At 42.7% G+C, this 15,000-nt stretch overlaps 1 protein-coding gene across 6 annotated transcripts in view; it reads right to left on the bottom strand.

The window, feature by feature from the left end:
- clasp2 (cytoplasmic linker associated protein 2) overlaps positions 1–15,000 on the bottom strand; it is a 66,598-nt gene that overhangs the window by 37,067 nt on the left and 14,531 nt on the right. For all 6 annotated transcript variants that reach the window (XM_030064478.1, XM_030064479.1, XM_030064480.1 and 3 more), the window contains exons 3-7: positions 14,858–14,961; positions 14,032–14,123; positions 12,415–12,490; positions 10,604–10,701; positions 7,243–7,313 (exon numbers count right to left, since the gene is read on the bottom strand). In XM_030064478.1, the coding sequence (XP_029920338.1) occupies positions 7,243–7,313; positions 10,604–10,701; positions 12,415–12,490; positions 14,032–14,123; positions 14,858–14,961 (441 nt within the window). The remainder of the gene's footprint in view (positions 1–7,242; positions 7,314–10,603; positions 10,702–12,414; positions 12,491–14,031; positions 14,124–14,857; positions 14,962–15,000) is intronic.

Raw genomic sequence — 15,000 nt, 5'->3', positions numbered from 1 at the left:
GGGACCATGTGACTGTGTGCTGTGTGCACGGCAGCATGCCAAAGACCAAAAACGCTATGACATCGCTGCAAACACTGCACAGTGCTCTGAGGGGATGTGTATGGGTGAGAAGAAGAAGCTGGTCAGTAATGACACAACAGCAACTCAGTGGTGGGTAACAAGCTCATGAGTAAACAAACAGGTATGTGTGACAACACAATCAACAAAACCCTCTGTGATTACTGCAGAAACCTGCTAAGTCCAAGTCAACTTTATAGGAAAGCTGAACAAAAAATGATGTCACCTCAAAGTACAACTCAACGATGTCAACTCAAAGAGTACTGTAAGAGAGTGTGGGTGTGCAGAGTTAATGACTAAGCTGCAGAATACAAACATGACATACCATACAAAATACACTATACAGATTAACAGTTGATGAAACAACACAGCAAATCAATAGCTCGTAACCACATTGATCTGTCATATCTGTTAGGGTTAGGTTAGAAATCAAAATCATGATTAATTGAACATTTTACCTCGATTACGATTAATGAACTATTATTACCGATTATTATAGCTTGAGGAACGGACTGTGTTTACGATGAAAACTGGAGCATTTTGTGATGTGACGTGTTGTGGTGTGGTAACCGGAATAACTGACATGGGCAGGATTATGTTGGTTAAGGGCCCTAAATGTCGGTTTCGATTATTTTCAATTAATTGCCCAGCCCTAATATCTGTCCAATGTCCAACATTTTAACTGTATTTTGATGATTAATGTCAATTTGCTGATGATGTGACCGTCTCCGTTGGATTCATGTCACATTTGACATGAATCCATGTTTGCTGGAAACTGTCATCGTCCATTTAGCCAACAGCTAAAAGTTTTTTCCTGTTGTCATCCATGCTTTTCCCAGATTGTGTTAATGGAATCGCAAGCAAACAGACAGGCAGACTTCATCAAATTTCTAGTGGTGATGAATTGGTGCAGCTGCCTACAGGGTCACTCAGTGCATAATAGAAACTTCTAACACAGAAATCAGACTACCATGTGCAAATAAAGAGATAATGACGGCTGTTGATTCTACTTCAAAACAGCTGGGATTGAGATGTATTTTACTCTGTGGCCATTTCTTTGAAAACACTGGTGAGTGTCAGCCATGTTGAAGAAGAAGAGCGATGTTAAAATTTCAAGGTGTGTATGAGGCAGTCAGGCAGAATGAAAAACAGAAAGAGGGAGAGAGAGGCTTGAGGTTCAGGCCTGGATTCTCTAATAGGACACAGACTGTTCCACTTCCAGCCCAGCTCAGGGAAAACGAGCTCCTTAGCAGAAAATGAAAACACACACACACACACACACACACACACACACACACACACACACACACACACACACACACACACACACACACACACACACACACACACACACACACACACACACACACACACACACACACACACACACACACACACACACACACAGGTATAATGCAAGACCCCAATTCTAAGCCAGGGAGAGGGATAAACCATAATATTCAAATGAAAGCTTTGTCATGGCAACCAGCCTAGCATGGAAACGGGGTCACAGATTTGTTGGCATAGCCGGAGATGCACTGAAGCAGAATGAGCATGTCTGCAAGTGCGTTACAGAAAGAGAGAGAAAGTGTGTGTGTGTGTGTGTGTGTGTGTGTGTGTGTGTGTTCCTGTCAACATCGCACTGCTATGCAAGCAATGAAAGCTGCTACTGACAGTCAGGTTGGAATGCACTGAATGTTCTCTGGGCTCCTACAGCAACTCTGTGTGTGTTTGTGTGCGTGCATGTCTGTGTGTGTGCTTGCTTGCTTTTACAGATACACTGTTTCACAAAGGCCCAAATAACTTTAAATAAGAGCGGAAGAAAGCGCCAGCAGCACTGACATGCTTTACTTTCTAACACACAAACACGCTTCAAAAATCAGAAATACACTTCTACTGGCCTATATACACACAAACACACACACACTCACACACCAGTGTCTGTCCAGTGAACTCCCAAACAAACTCTTGTCAGTGAGGGCTCCCAGCTCACACCTGACCTAATATTACTGGAACAGGGAGAGGGAGAGAGACAGAAGAGTGACAGACAGGACTGGCAGAGTCATACTGCCTGAAGTCATGTCTCCTTCAAACCACTGCTTCGCCTGGTTTGAAAAAATTAATTGAAAGTCGGAATTACAGGAAAAACATTAAAAAAAATGTTTACTTTCTTAATCAAACAACATGGAAGTAATGTCTCCTTCAAACCACTGCTTCGCCTGGTTTGAAAAAATTAATTGATAGTCGGAGTTACAGGAAAAACATAAAAAAAAAAATGTTCACTTTCTTAATCAAACAACATGGAGACAATAAAACTGAATCTGAAGAAAGTGTCTGACCAACACACACATTTTACACATGCATGTCTACACTACACACATATGTACAATCACATGTAAGCATGTAAACACACAAGGCACTGACATGTGTACAACGGCTGGGCCAGTATAAAAATCTTGTTGCAAAAACATGCTGCACAGTCCAGCTACTCTACTGCACAGACATACACATATAAACATTTTACAAACCCCAGCTTGCTCGTTTTCCCCTCACACTCACTCTCTCTCTCACACACACACACACACGCCAATGTAACCTATATCTCAGTGAGAGCACTTAGGGTGAGAGTGCTTGAAATCTAAGCTGATTTTTTGTTCTAAAGCCATATGCCGACAAGCCTTTGTCCGTCTGCCAGCATTCACCAGCAGATGAGATCAACCACACACACGCACACACAAACTCACCATCATCGTCATCGCCAACTGCCATGGTTAAAGTATGTTATATGGGTAGAAATTCTGCGTTGTTCGTCTCTACTCCCTCTCTTCACTCTGTTCCCTCTGGCTCTCTCCCTTGCTCTGTATCTGTTTCTTTCCCTCCCTTGTTCTGTCTCTCTCTCTCTCTCTGTCACGGTGAATCTGGGAGAGGCAGTGACAGGCACAGCTCTGTGACTTGGCTCCTGCGAGATCTCTGTCAGCTTCCTCCCTCGATCCCTCTCTCTCCCGCTCTCCCCCTACCCTCTTGTCTCAGCAGCAGCTGCCTCAAACCCTTTAGAGCAAACCTGTCAAGAGCCGGCTGAGAAAAGATGTGTGGTGAGAGCAATAAAAAAGTGTGTTTGTGTGTGTTTCAGCTGATGGTGTGAGTTTGTGTGTTGTCCTCAAAGGTCACGTTGTGAGTATAATTGAGCGTTTAGAGGAAAACACCAGAGCCACACGCATGCTCATTGTATTCTGACGTAACTGGCCTTGCAGTGACCTTTTTGACAGATCTTGTTGCCAAAAACAGAACCAATTATGGGCTAAATGCTGACAAATGTAGTGTGTAAAACAGATGAATGCAACATTTGCCACCTCTTATCTAGGAACAAGTTGAGGAATGTAATAGAGATACATCAAATTATCAGAGCTTCAAACTTGTGCTTAAAAAGGGGAAAAAGTCAAGACATAATTGTTCCAGAGCAAAAAAAAAAAGTAAGGACGTGAATGCAGCAAAATAAGAACCACTTGCAGTTCTGGGACTGAAAGCTGAACCACCCTAAGACCTGACCTAGTATTGTGGTCTTACTCCCAGCCAGCTGCTCACTTGGTAGAGCTGACTGTGGCAAGGCAAGAAGCAGCAGCTGAGGCCAATGAAAGAAAGAAGCTTAGATCCACTAAGCTAGCAGCCATCGAACAGCAAGGCTAAGGAGCCCTGTGGATGCCGGGTGCTGAGCCTGCACACCCAGGAAGTCAGGAGATGTGTGTTAGCCAGTGAAGGCAGCTTCTGAAGTAGCCAAAAATAACAACCAGTGGTTGTCATGAAAAATAAATAATAAAAACTATTGTGGATTTTTTTATATTCAACCGTGTGAGGAAATGTTCAAGCAAGGTCAATGCCAGAACAGCCCCTGGAGCTGGAAGGGAGTCAGTGTTTTTGAAATAAATTATACTGTAAATTGCTGAGGTGTAGCACGATCACACAATGTGGCAAAACAGTTGGGCTGTCCGCCTCTGTCGATAGTTAGTAGTGTAATTTTTTATTTTAATTTATGGTTTAATTGATAGGGACAGATACAGTGTACATACATAAACTGAGAACAGTTATCTAGTGCAAGTATCATAGTGTTTACAGCTGATGTTAACATGCAACACCTGTGCCTAAAAGAGCTTCTGTGAAAGCAAGATGTTAAAAGTAAGAGATAAATACAGTAAAACACTGAACTGACACAGTGAAGAGATTAAGGCAGATGAGTCATTTGACTTATTAGTCTCAGGATGTGAATAAAATGTGGTTTCTGAACTACTTAGCAGGATGCTTCAAGGAAGCAAGGTGCACTGTCTCATTTTGTAAATGCAGTGTATGTAAAAATAACTTAAGAAAGGTCTGATCAGTGCCAAACATAGGTACTGAGTGTGGTGGTTTGGGGACGCTGCATCTCCTGTGGGCGCCCTTTAAAAGCAAAATTGAAATTTGCTAGAGTTTTGGGTTGTATAGTTACCTGGGAGTCCACATGTTAGTGAAATATTGTCATTAGTTGCTCCATGCCCCCCTGGACTGCTAATCCAGAATACTGTATTTGTATCTCTCTCTGTACTGTATTTCTATCCTCTATGGTATTTCTATCTTCTATGGCACAGCAAAACAGTTTACAAAATAATACTATTAGTGCATAAGAGAAAACTAACAAAGCAGATTATGCCATTAAAAAAGGGAGGAAATTTTGGGGAAATTTAATAGCTTTTCACTTGTTATTTTCCTACTTCAATAGAAAAGTAGATGCAACAGGTTACATCTGCAGGAAAGTCCTAAATTTGCATCAGGAAGAAAAAACTGATAGTACTTTCACAAATAGCTGTAATTACATAAAAAAGTGAGTGTTGTTCTTTTTCATATAGCATACTCCACTTGTGCCACAGGTGTTATTTTGGTAGTTGTTCTGCTGTGCCATGGAAGTGAATGGAGAGACAGAAATACAGTTTTCTGGATTACCAGCCCAGGGGTGTAAGGAGACACTAATGAGGATATTTAACCATGATGTGGTTACATTGTGGTTAAATATCAATATCATAAACATATCTGTACATACAAACATAGTGCAAACCATACAAACCGTACAGGGTACACCCTTTTTTCTAACATTAGCTAGCTCTCTTATTTTGACAGAAAACGGAAGTGCCGCACAGTTATTGTGCGGCTAACTGTTTACTTCTGCAAAAATAAGGTGAGTAGCCTTATTTTGGGTTACCTCAATATAATGCAAATAATTGCCCCGGCGGTTATTCAGGTGGGCTTTTAATACGCAAAATGGGTGCAGACCCCAGGCGTTTAAAAGAGCCAGGCGGCTATTTGCGGCCCGGCGATTAATTGGTGAAATACGGTATTCAGATTTGCTTTAACAACCCAATTATATACCAACACTACTCCCCATTTTCCTCACAGGAACTAACCAAAGATTTCAAACTTTCTGGTGGTTGTTTATTTCTATGACACCAACAATACAAATTCTTTCTCTCATCATTGTTAACGCAAAGTGGCTAGCCAGGAGTATAATCAACTTCATATAAACTCTAACAACAAGCACCACTTACAAGACAAAAAAACACAGACAGGGCTAAAAGGCAGAGAGATAAATTATTACTTGGTTGTAGTAAGTACAAAACTACAGACTCCAACAATCTACAGATGCAAAAAATTATTTTGAGCCCCGAGCAAAAAGTCTCCACCCCGTGCTGTACCAGAGACAGAATCATGGCAACTACACCCCCTAGACGCCCTCGGAGCTCTTTCTCTCTCCAAGTAAACAAGCTCCAGCAGCCATCTGCGAACCAAACACCATGACAGAGCTACAAGTGACAGTTCAGCCTAAAGGTACAACCAGCCAGGCAGTCACTGACCAAAAACTAACCTGCCTACACTGAGCACAAAAATAACATAAGTGAGGCTGGAAGCCAAACACAATCCATAATTCATCTGATCTAGGCTTGGGATGCTTTTACATTTCCCCCGGATGAGTTGGATTAAAAGATGGAAAGGAAGATTTGTGGAACTTTCTCAACCTATAATAACCCACTGCTCTGTGTATGCAAGTGTTTGCAAACACTACTTTGACAACTTCGTAATACACAGAGCTGCTATTGTGCTGCCACAACCAATTCATCACGACTCACTGACCCTGCTACATCAGCCGTCCCTGAATGAATATGCGCCACTGGTATTCAGATTTTTTCTTTTTAATTTGGGGCTGAATTGTCAATTCTTTCAGTAATTACATAACTTACAAAACCATCTTTGAGGGAAGAAGTTAAAAACTATGGAAATAAAGTCATTATCTTGGTCTCCCCACTTCAGTTAAAAAAATTAATAGTGCATAATTCTTTTTCACAGTGAATAGATTAAATTGCTAAAAAACCAAAAAGTTCAGGCATATTTATTTTTGTAACTGTCATATATTAATCTGGTCCTGTTGCAATCTGTCGATGAACGAGTCCCCAGAAATAACATTTAACACCGGAAGATTTTATTTTAAATCGGTGGATGTACCATGACAGAAACTAACAGAACTTTCTGCTTTGTTAAACAAATAGTCAGTCTGGAAATTAAACTTCTAACACATATACAAGCAGGAAAACATGCACCAACAGTGGATCATACCATTTCCCTCTAGATCACGAATGATAACTTTGCCTGTTTGTGTTATTTGAGAAGCATGAGCATGAGATTAACATCAACAGATCCCTTGAGCAGCTAATGTTGGAGGATTGAGTGGCGACAAGTAAAAAACCTTTGCTGAAGACATATATCACTTTAAGAAGACTTCTCAATACAACTACAACTCACAGTTCACAGTAAAACACCGCTGGCTGAGCCTACAGCTCCACTTTGACGACAGTTTGCCATCAAACAGCAGCATGGAAAACCTGACGAAAAGCCCACAGCACCCAACATTCACAGATTAGATTAGATCATTAATCCTATTATGCCTTACAGGAGCTCATGGCAACACACAACAGAAGACCACAAGAGCAAATAAAGATTTGCACGCATGCACGCACACACAGACACACACACATACACAGAGTTCAAATCTGGCACCTGACCACGTTCAAGATCTCCTTGACAACATGACTCCAACTTGGTAGCTCTGAGACTTTCACACCTAAAGCACAGAAGGACAAGAAGCAATAGAAAAATTGAAAAGAGACTGACCGTGACTAGGGCTGAGAGCCATGTTGCCCGAATTCAAGGCTTCATCAAAACGACTAAATATCGTCTGTAACCTGTGGAGAGAGACAGAAAAAGAAAGGAGAGGAGAAAGGAAGGTTAGGGCAAAACATCCACACACCAACTCCCGCAAAATCACTTTAATTGTAGAATTAGGCACAACTGAGCCACAGTATATTAGGGGCTCCATGCTCACACACATCAAACCTTCATTGTTTATTCACAATATCATGACAAAGAAATTGCACGTATATGCACATAAACACCCACACACACACACACAGCTTTGACGGAGAGACAGAGAAGGTGCTGTGAATCCCAAGTGAAAGCAGCATGAGCAGCAGCACATGTGGACTGCCTGTCTGTCTATGTGTCTGTCTTTCTATTGGTGGGTGTGTCTGTCATGGCTGAAGCGTGGTAGGAATAAAACATGAGTTCTAACATCTCACTAAGCACCAAATACAAATGCGCACACACACGCACACATAATTAAACCCCAGATCTGTTCAATCATGTGACTCCACGCTAATGAGGCATGGATCTCTTCCAGTCTAGAGACAGTCTACCTTAAACAACAGCTCTGCCCTAATCAAAAGCTCTTGCACACGTTCTAGTAATGCCATTTACAGGCGACACACGTCTGACACAGCAAAAACACAATACAGACACAATGACTAGCAACATGCCCTGGTGTCTCCTTCCCGATGAATGTGTGCATACAAGAATGAGAGCCATACACACCGTCCTCTCTGTTTGTCTGTCTGTGTCTGGGGGTTGTTCCAAAGCAGCCAGACAGCTTAGCCACTCCTGGTAAAGTGACGATTAGCGTTGCAACGGGTTCCTCAGCCGTGCAACGCTCTCACACGGTTTCCTGCCCTTCATTAGCATTTTAATTTGCCTATTGTGCTCAGAAATAGCCAAGGCTCTGGTATGTATTTGCTTCTGTGTTTCCCAGCAAGCTGATCAATGGGTTGCTGTGCAGCGTTGCATTAGCTCCCATGCTAGTGACACACTCCGGTCCTCTGCTCCCCTCAGCTCTTTGTATCCAACATGGTGCAGTGGCTCCGAGAGGGAGGGAGGAAAACGGCGAAGAACGGAGGGAAGGAGGGAGGGAGGGAGGGAGGGGGGAGTCACAGTGGGAAACCAAAGCATGAAACAGGCACGCGACAACGCACCACCAACTGTCATACATTTACAGTAGACTGTATACAAAGCAGACACACACACACAGACACACACACACACACACACACACACACACAGGGGAAAAAACACCACAGGGAGCAAAGAGTTAAATCTTGGGTAGGCTTTTGTGTGCATGTGTGTGTGAGAGATGAGTGGGGCAATTTGTGTGACAGGCAGCGAGGAGATTCTGTTACCCTTTACATAACCTCCCTCCCTGACCCACCGACACACACTCTCTTTCTCATACACACACAGGCGCGTGTGCACATACACACACTTCATAGGGGGAGGGGTTGTAGCGCTGGCGGCAGAGATAAAGAGAGCAAAGCTGCTCCTCCCCCTCTGCTTCTCCCTCTCCCATATTCCAGCCCTCCGTCTGTCCTCCTCGCCCTCACTCCTACCTCCTCCTTCCTATTTCTTAATTCTAGCATCCCATCTTCATACTCTCCTCTGCTTCTCATCTTCATTCCTACTCTCTGTCTGTCACTCCCATCAAGGCTTTGCACAATTTCACAGAGGAAAGGTATAGAACAAACAGACTGGACATTTGTACAGGGGTCAAAAATCTCTTGTTTTTCCTCAGTATGTAATTTTTTCCCCATTATTCATTCTTGGTCTGTCTCTCTCCCCCATGACCCCACCCCCCCCACCAGTCTCCCCTCTCTATCTTCGTTATCTGATGCCAGCTTTTAAGAGTTGATATGTGATCTGGTCAGCAAGACCCTGGCTGCAGCCCTGCATTCCACCGGCCAGCTGAACCAAAAACACTGGAGAACTCTCGCAGACCCACACATGCGGACCCCTTCAACCTGGCTTACATACTGGTGTACTAATACCATTAATGAACAATAAAAAGGTATGCTTACTCTTTATAATTTCATGTTGGCTGCACATCACATCTTAGGGCTGAAAAAATAAGAGCATGCCAACTTAATCGAGACTTTAAAAATTCTCTTTTTAGGAATGAAGTGTTTTTAAACGTGTCAATTTGACAAGCTACTCTTTAACTTATCTTTTAGCTTGAGCACTGATACTGGTTTTGGCATTTTGTGCACCCATGACCAAATCAAAATGCTATTGCAATATAAATAAATAAAATCCCAATATTGCCAGAAGCAATATTCAAATCAGAGCAGCATGACAAAATCCCATTATAAATGAAGTATTGTGGTGCTACAGAGACGCCTAACCTATAAAACATATTCTCCAGACAGAAGAAAACATGCTTGTTTAGACCCCAGCAAATATCATGTCATCATCATTTTAACTGTTTTTTCAGTGCAAAGGAAAATTGTGCAAAAAAAAAGTATTCCCACTAAAATTGCAATATCTGAAAACAGCTGTAATATAATTTGTTTTACTCATCATTCAACCCTACTATACTCTAAGCCTTACAGAATAAAGTGCCAGTAGTGATATGAGGAACAAAAATCATAAATCTGTCAGACGCCGCTTATATCCCACCCAAAGCAGACGGACATCAGCACAGCTCCCACAGCAGTCTGATTAAATCCCACACACACAGACGCCGTGTTTGCACTGGAGACAGACAGGCTTAATATGCGCAACATATGACACACATGGCCTCGCCAGCATTCACAGACACAGGACTCATACTGAGCAGTAAGTCAGATTCAGCATACAACACCGCTGCTGCTAGGGTCTCACGCACAGGGGAAGGAGGAGGGGAGAGGGAGTGAGAGCAAGAGGCTGTGTGCTTAGAATAACCCTCAACCCAGTTCATGTAACCACGGCGACCAAAGAAGGACGCAACCACTCAATGGACCTCATTGGAGACGACGACTTGCACACTGAAAACACACACACACTTATTTTCCCGAACTTGGACACTTCCCTCTATGCCTTCCCACTGAACCCCATGTCCCCCTCCTCCCAGTCAGTCAGCATTGTGCTCTACATAAAGTGTCTCTGTGTGTGTGAGGGGCAGAGTGGTGCATGGTGTGGCTTGGGACAGACAGAGTGCCAAGGCCACGGGACTCAGAGGCCGTCTGCACACAGCCCATCCCTGCTTGACCAAACACACACAGACACACACACAGGCAGTCACAAATGCCATCAGTGCTCAGAGATCAACGCTGACACACACAAACACACACACACACACACACACACACACACAGACACACTCAGAGTGACTCACCGGGCAGCAGGCAGTCCTCTCTTCCCCAGGTCGGCTCTGACCCGCTCTCCAACGTGACGATAAACATCCACCAGTGTTGTGATGGAGGCCTCGCGTACCTACGGACAGGACACATCCACTGATTTAAAGGCCACGACAAATATATGCATATGCACACTACCCCTCCACACACACACACACACACACACACACACACACACACACACACACACACACACACACACACACACACACACACACACACAGGTGCACCATGTTTGTCCCATGTGTGTATGTGTGTGTTAGGTGTGAAACACTAACCAGTTTTAAAATAAATCATAATGAAATATATATATTATTCAGCTTTCAAAATTTAACTAGAGAGCACTCAGTAGAGCGTATACCTCTGCCAACAATAAACAACTGTCAAGATTTGCCAATCCCACATGACGGATATTCACCAAATGTTCATCACACACACTGGCACAACACATTTTGGCCAATCGGTGTGAAAAGTGAATTAGTTCCTCATTTGTACATAGTTTCATGGTGTTGAGTGTAGCGCTGTAAAAATAATAAAGTTGTGTGAATTCATTTAAGTTACATGTATTTTTATGTGATGCCACACCCACTGCCACACCGCACTTTCACCAATAATAGTGAAAACTTAATTAGTTCTTCCTTGCCCCACTACCAACCTTACCACCAAGTTTAACGCAAATCTGCTGATAACGTTTTGGAATAGCCTGCTAACAAACAAACATACGGACAAATGGAATGGGGTGAAAATTGGTGGGCGGGGTCGGTGGGCATGAGTGTGTTTCTTTTTCTTTTCAATAATCCATGACAGAAGGTAGTGAAAGCATTCAAGCGATTTTTACCCCAAGTCAAATGTTGTCATATTTTGGCCTTTATAAAAGAGCTGAGGGTAAGTTAGTGGAATACTGCAAAAAATACTAAAAGCAGTGATAATTTTGGCCATGATAACTGTGAATTTTCATACTGTCTCATCTCTGATGTGTGTGTGGACCGGAGATGTCAGCTCCAGTTGTGCTAAACGCAGCAAGATATGGGTTAATTTTCCACACTTTTCCATACTGACAAACAAATTACCCTCTTTCCCCACTGACTGGTATTACAAAGACTCAGGGTTCAAAACACACACACACACACACACACACACACACACACACACACACACACACACACAAAGTAACCAAAATATTATCCCTTGAGGGCCCAAACTCATATTCACAGTGTTAGACATTTGATTTGCTTGGTCTGTTGCGAGGGCTGCAATGATTGGATGGTGGGATACTGTTAAAGAGAATTTGTGAGGCTGAGGGTGGGCGGGCCTATCAAGGATGGTGATTGGTCAGGACAGTATGTGGGTAGATAATCATTGGGTAGGCGATGGGAGCAGATTTCAGCTCTGGGGTGCAACTCCACAGGAGGTTAAACCAACCTCTCTCTTTCTTTCTCTCTCTCTCTCTCTCTCTCTCTCTTTCAGACTCACACTCTCACACACACACACACACACACACACACGGAGCATCAAGCGGTGTGTGGGTTGATGGCTGGGTGGTGGTTCTCATGTTTCAGTGGTAAAGCTGGCTGGGCTGAGGCTACATAGAGCCCATCTCCTCACTAATAACAGTAATAATCACAGGGCTGCCATGAGATCGCTGCCAACACTCTCCGGGTGCTGAGAGCTAAAACACAAGCTTGGCGACAGACTGAGACAAGGGAGAAACAGTGAGCCCATTAAAACGCATACACATGCACATTCTCACACACACATACCATATTCCCCAGAGTGCTCTGCTTCTTACCTGTGGGTTCTGGTCTCCAGTCAGAGAGCACAGATGGGGAACTATTTTACTGAGGCTCAGCGGCTGGGGACCGTACCTGACAGACAAACAGACAGGAAGACGGTTATTCATGAAGTCAAATCAAATATCAAATATCATATGTTGCTTCCTGATGAAAACCTAATACCACAAAAATGTCAACTATTCAATTTTCAAAGGGAAGACTGTGTGTGTTGTGAAACCTGCTTGAAGTTTTGAATGGTTTTACATGCCCTAAAACCCTAGGACTTGCTGCTTATTTCTCTGTGTGAGGAAAAATAAAAATAAATATAAAATCTGGAGCAGCGTGGCCTGCAATGTGAAAATAACATACCCTTGAAATGGGCCGTTCCCGTGCCATGTTTTGCTCAACCTACTGAGGCTTAGTTCGGCACCGTTTTTAGCCTTGCCATCAGGTAGCAGCTTAGCATTTTCCAGAACAGTGTCATTGTCTATTAGCAAAATGATGCTAAAATTAGCACTATGATTCTAATAGCCCAGATTTGCCATGTAAATTGACCTTATAATCTTATTGATCTCTTGGACCTGCTGGGGCTTATGGAAAAACAGCAAACAGACTGACATGGTTTTGTTTAGCAACACAGCGCTAAGTACAGTCAGCTCTAGTCCAAGTCCCAGTATTCTCTCTCTCACACACACACACACACACACACACACACACACACACACACACACAAAAGAAAACAAAGTCCAGAGCCTTTAATAAGGTCTGACAGCTGAGCAAGAGAGCACACGTGTTTAGGTTTGGACAAATTCATGGCTGATTTTTAGCACCCTATATTACTGAACAAGAGAAAGTATGCTTGACTGTAGTGTCACATGATGAGAGTGGTGGTGCCATCCATTGCATGTGTGCCAACCTCTACAGAGTCATAACAACACATAAGAGGATTAACCCTGCAGAGAGAGGCTGTATGTGCATGTGTGAGTGTGTGTGCACGCGTGTTTGTTAAACAAACAAAATGGGACATGCATATGGAGGGTAGCAGTCACAAGTCCAAGGAAACATTCCACCCCAACGTGCTGCGCTCTTTTAAACTCTACATCACATGCTCAAAAAATAGGACTCCAGTATGGGATTAGGGATGTGGAAAATTCCCTCAATAAATAAATAAATAAATGAAATAATAAAATGAAAATAATAATCATAATAAGAAATAAAGGGCTGCAGTTTTAATAAGTACCAGTACCAGTTTCTTATGATCTTATTATCAGGTTATACTACTAGCAGCAAGATTTGGGTTCATTTTCCATGCAGATTTCCATGCAGACATTAAAAAAGATCAAATTTTAAGAATAAATGGCAACGCTTTTCAAAAGTACCATAAAGACAAACATTCTGACTTTTAACTAGTTATTCATCTTAACCAGATGCATCCAACTCTGCCTCTTGGTTAATGCTGTCTAGCTAATTTAGGAAAAAAAGAAGGATCAGTGTAGGGACTATTTTCCACAAGAAAACCAACTGTCGTCCAAAATAAAACACACGCCTGTCAATAATAGCAATGAATTTTTCCATTTGCTCTTTGACATTTAACCCATACAGGGATAAAAAACCAGAAGGAGGAAGTTACTCACGTGCTGAGGGTGGCACTGAGACAGAGACAAACGCCTTCTCTACTGCGGAAGTTCTTGTGTTTGAAACCAGGAACCAACCTTTCCCAAACGTACTGCAGAGGAAGAAGAAAAAGATGGAGGGAGAGAATGAGAGGCAGGCAGAGTTAACAAAGCAGGTATGTGCAGGAGAAGTTACTGCAGGCAACTCATTAGGGACTAAGCAGATTACAAACTACAGTGGAGGCTCCAATCTGTGGAAATACGTGTGTCTAGATTACATAAATCAGAGCAGGGCTGTAATAGGTACCATGTAGTTCCATGAGCATCCACAAGAGGGAGCCAGGACACACATCAGCTATTGTGATTATGTATTATTGATGAGGATATTGTGGTTCTCTGCTTCTGAGCTCCATCTAATTAATGCATTGGGCCAGTAGATTAATGCCCTATAACTCCTCACTCTACAGTCCAACTCAGCAGGTTGATATCCATACAAAAGATATGAATTGCACAGTATGTAGCATTTCTGTCATCTACCACAAGTGCAGTAAACTATGACACAAAACCAGCGTGGTCAATTATTTTCCTGAATGACAGATGTGACCCATTAATGAGAGGTCTTCTTCCCTCATTCAAAGTGATATGAAACCCTTCTATCAGTGACAAATGCAAGAAAAATAACTCAATTTGCTTTGATGTCATGTTATATGTCATGTTACATATTACATCTGCTCATGCCTGGTGTATTATATTGAACAAAAGGCTTCGTTGTATGATTTTATATATGGTCAAGATGCCATCTTGATTTCTATGTGTGTGCGTTTGTGTCTGTGTGTATTTGTCTCACCATGGGCGAGGCTGTCTGTTCCATACAGCGGAGGATGAGAGCCTGGCTGTTGTCTCTGACCTGGTCCTTCCCATCACCCAGCCTGTCCACCAACGCTGGCAGAACTACAGATATTAAGACAAAGAGAAAGAGACAGAGAGAAA

The sequence above is a fragment of the Myripristis murdjan genome, chromosome 11 (genome assembly GCF_902150065.1).
Source record: "Myripristis murdjan chromosome 11, fMyrMur1.1, whole genome shotgun sequence".
Classification (NCBI taxonomy): Eukaryota; Metazoa; Chordata; class Actinopteri; order Holocentriformes; family Holocentridae; genus Myripristis; species Myripristis murdjan.
Note: the sequence above shows the minus strand (reverse complement) of the source record. Positions and strands in the feature narration are given on the sequence as shown.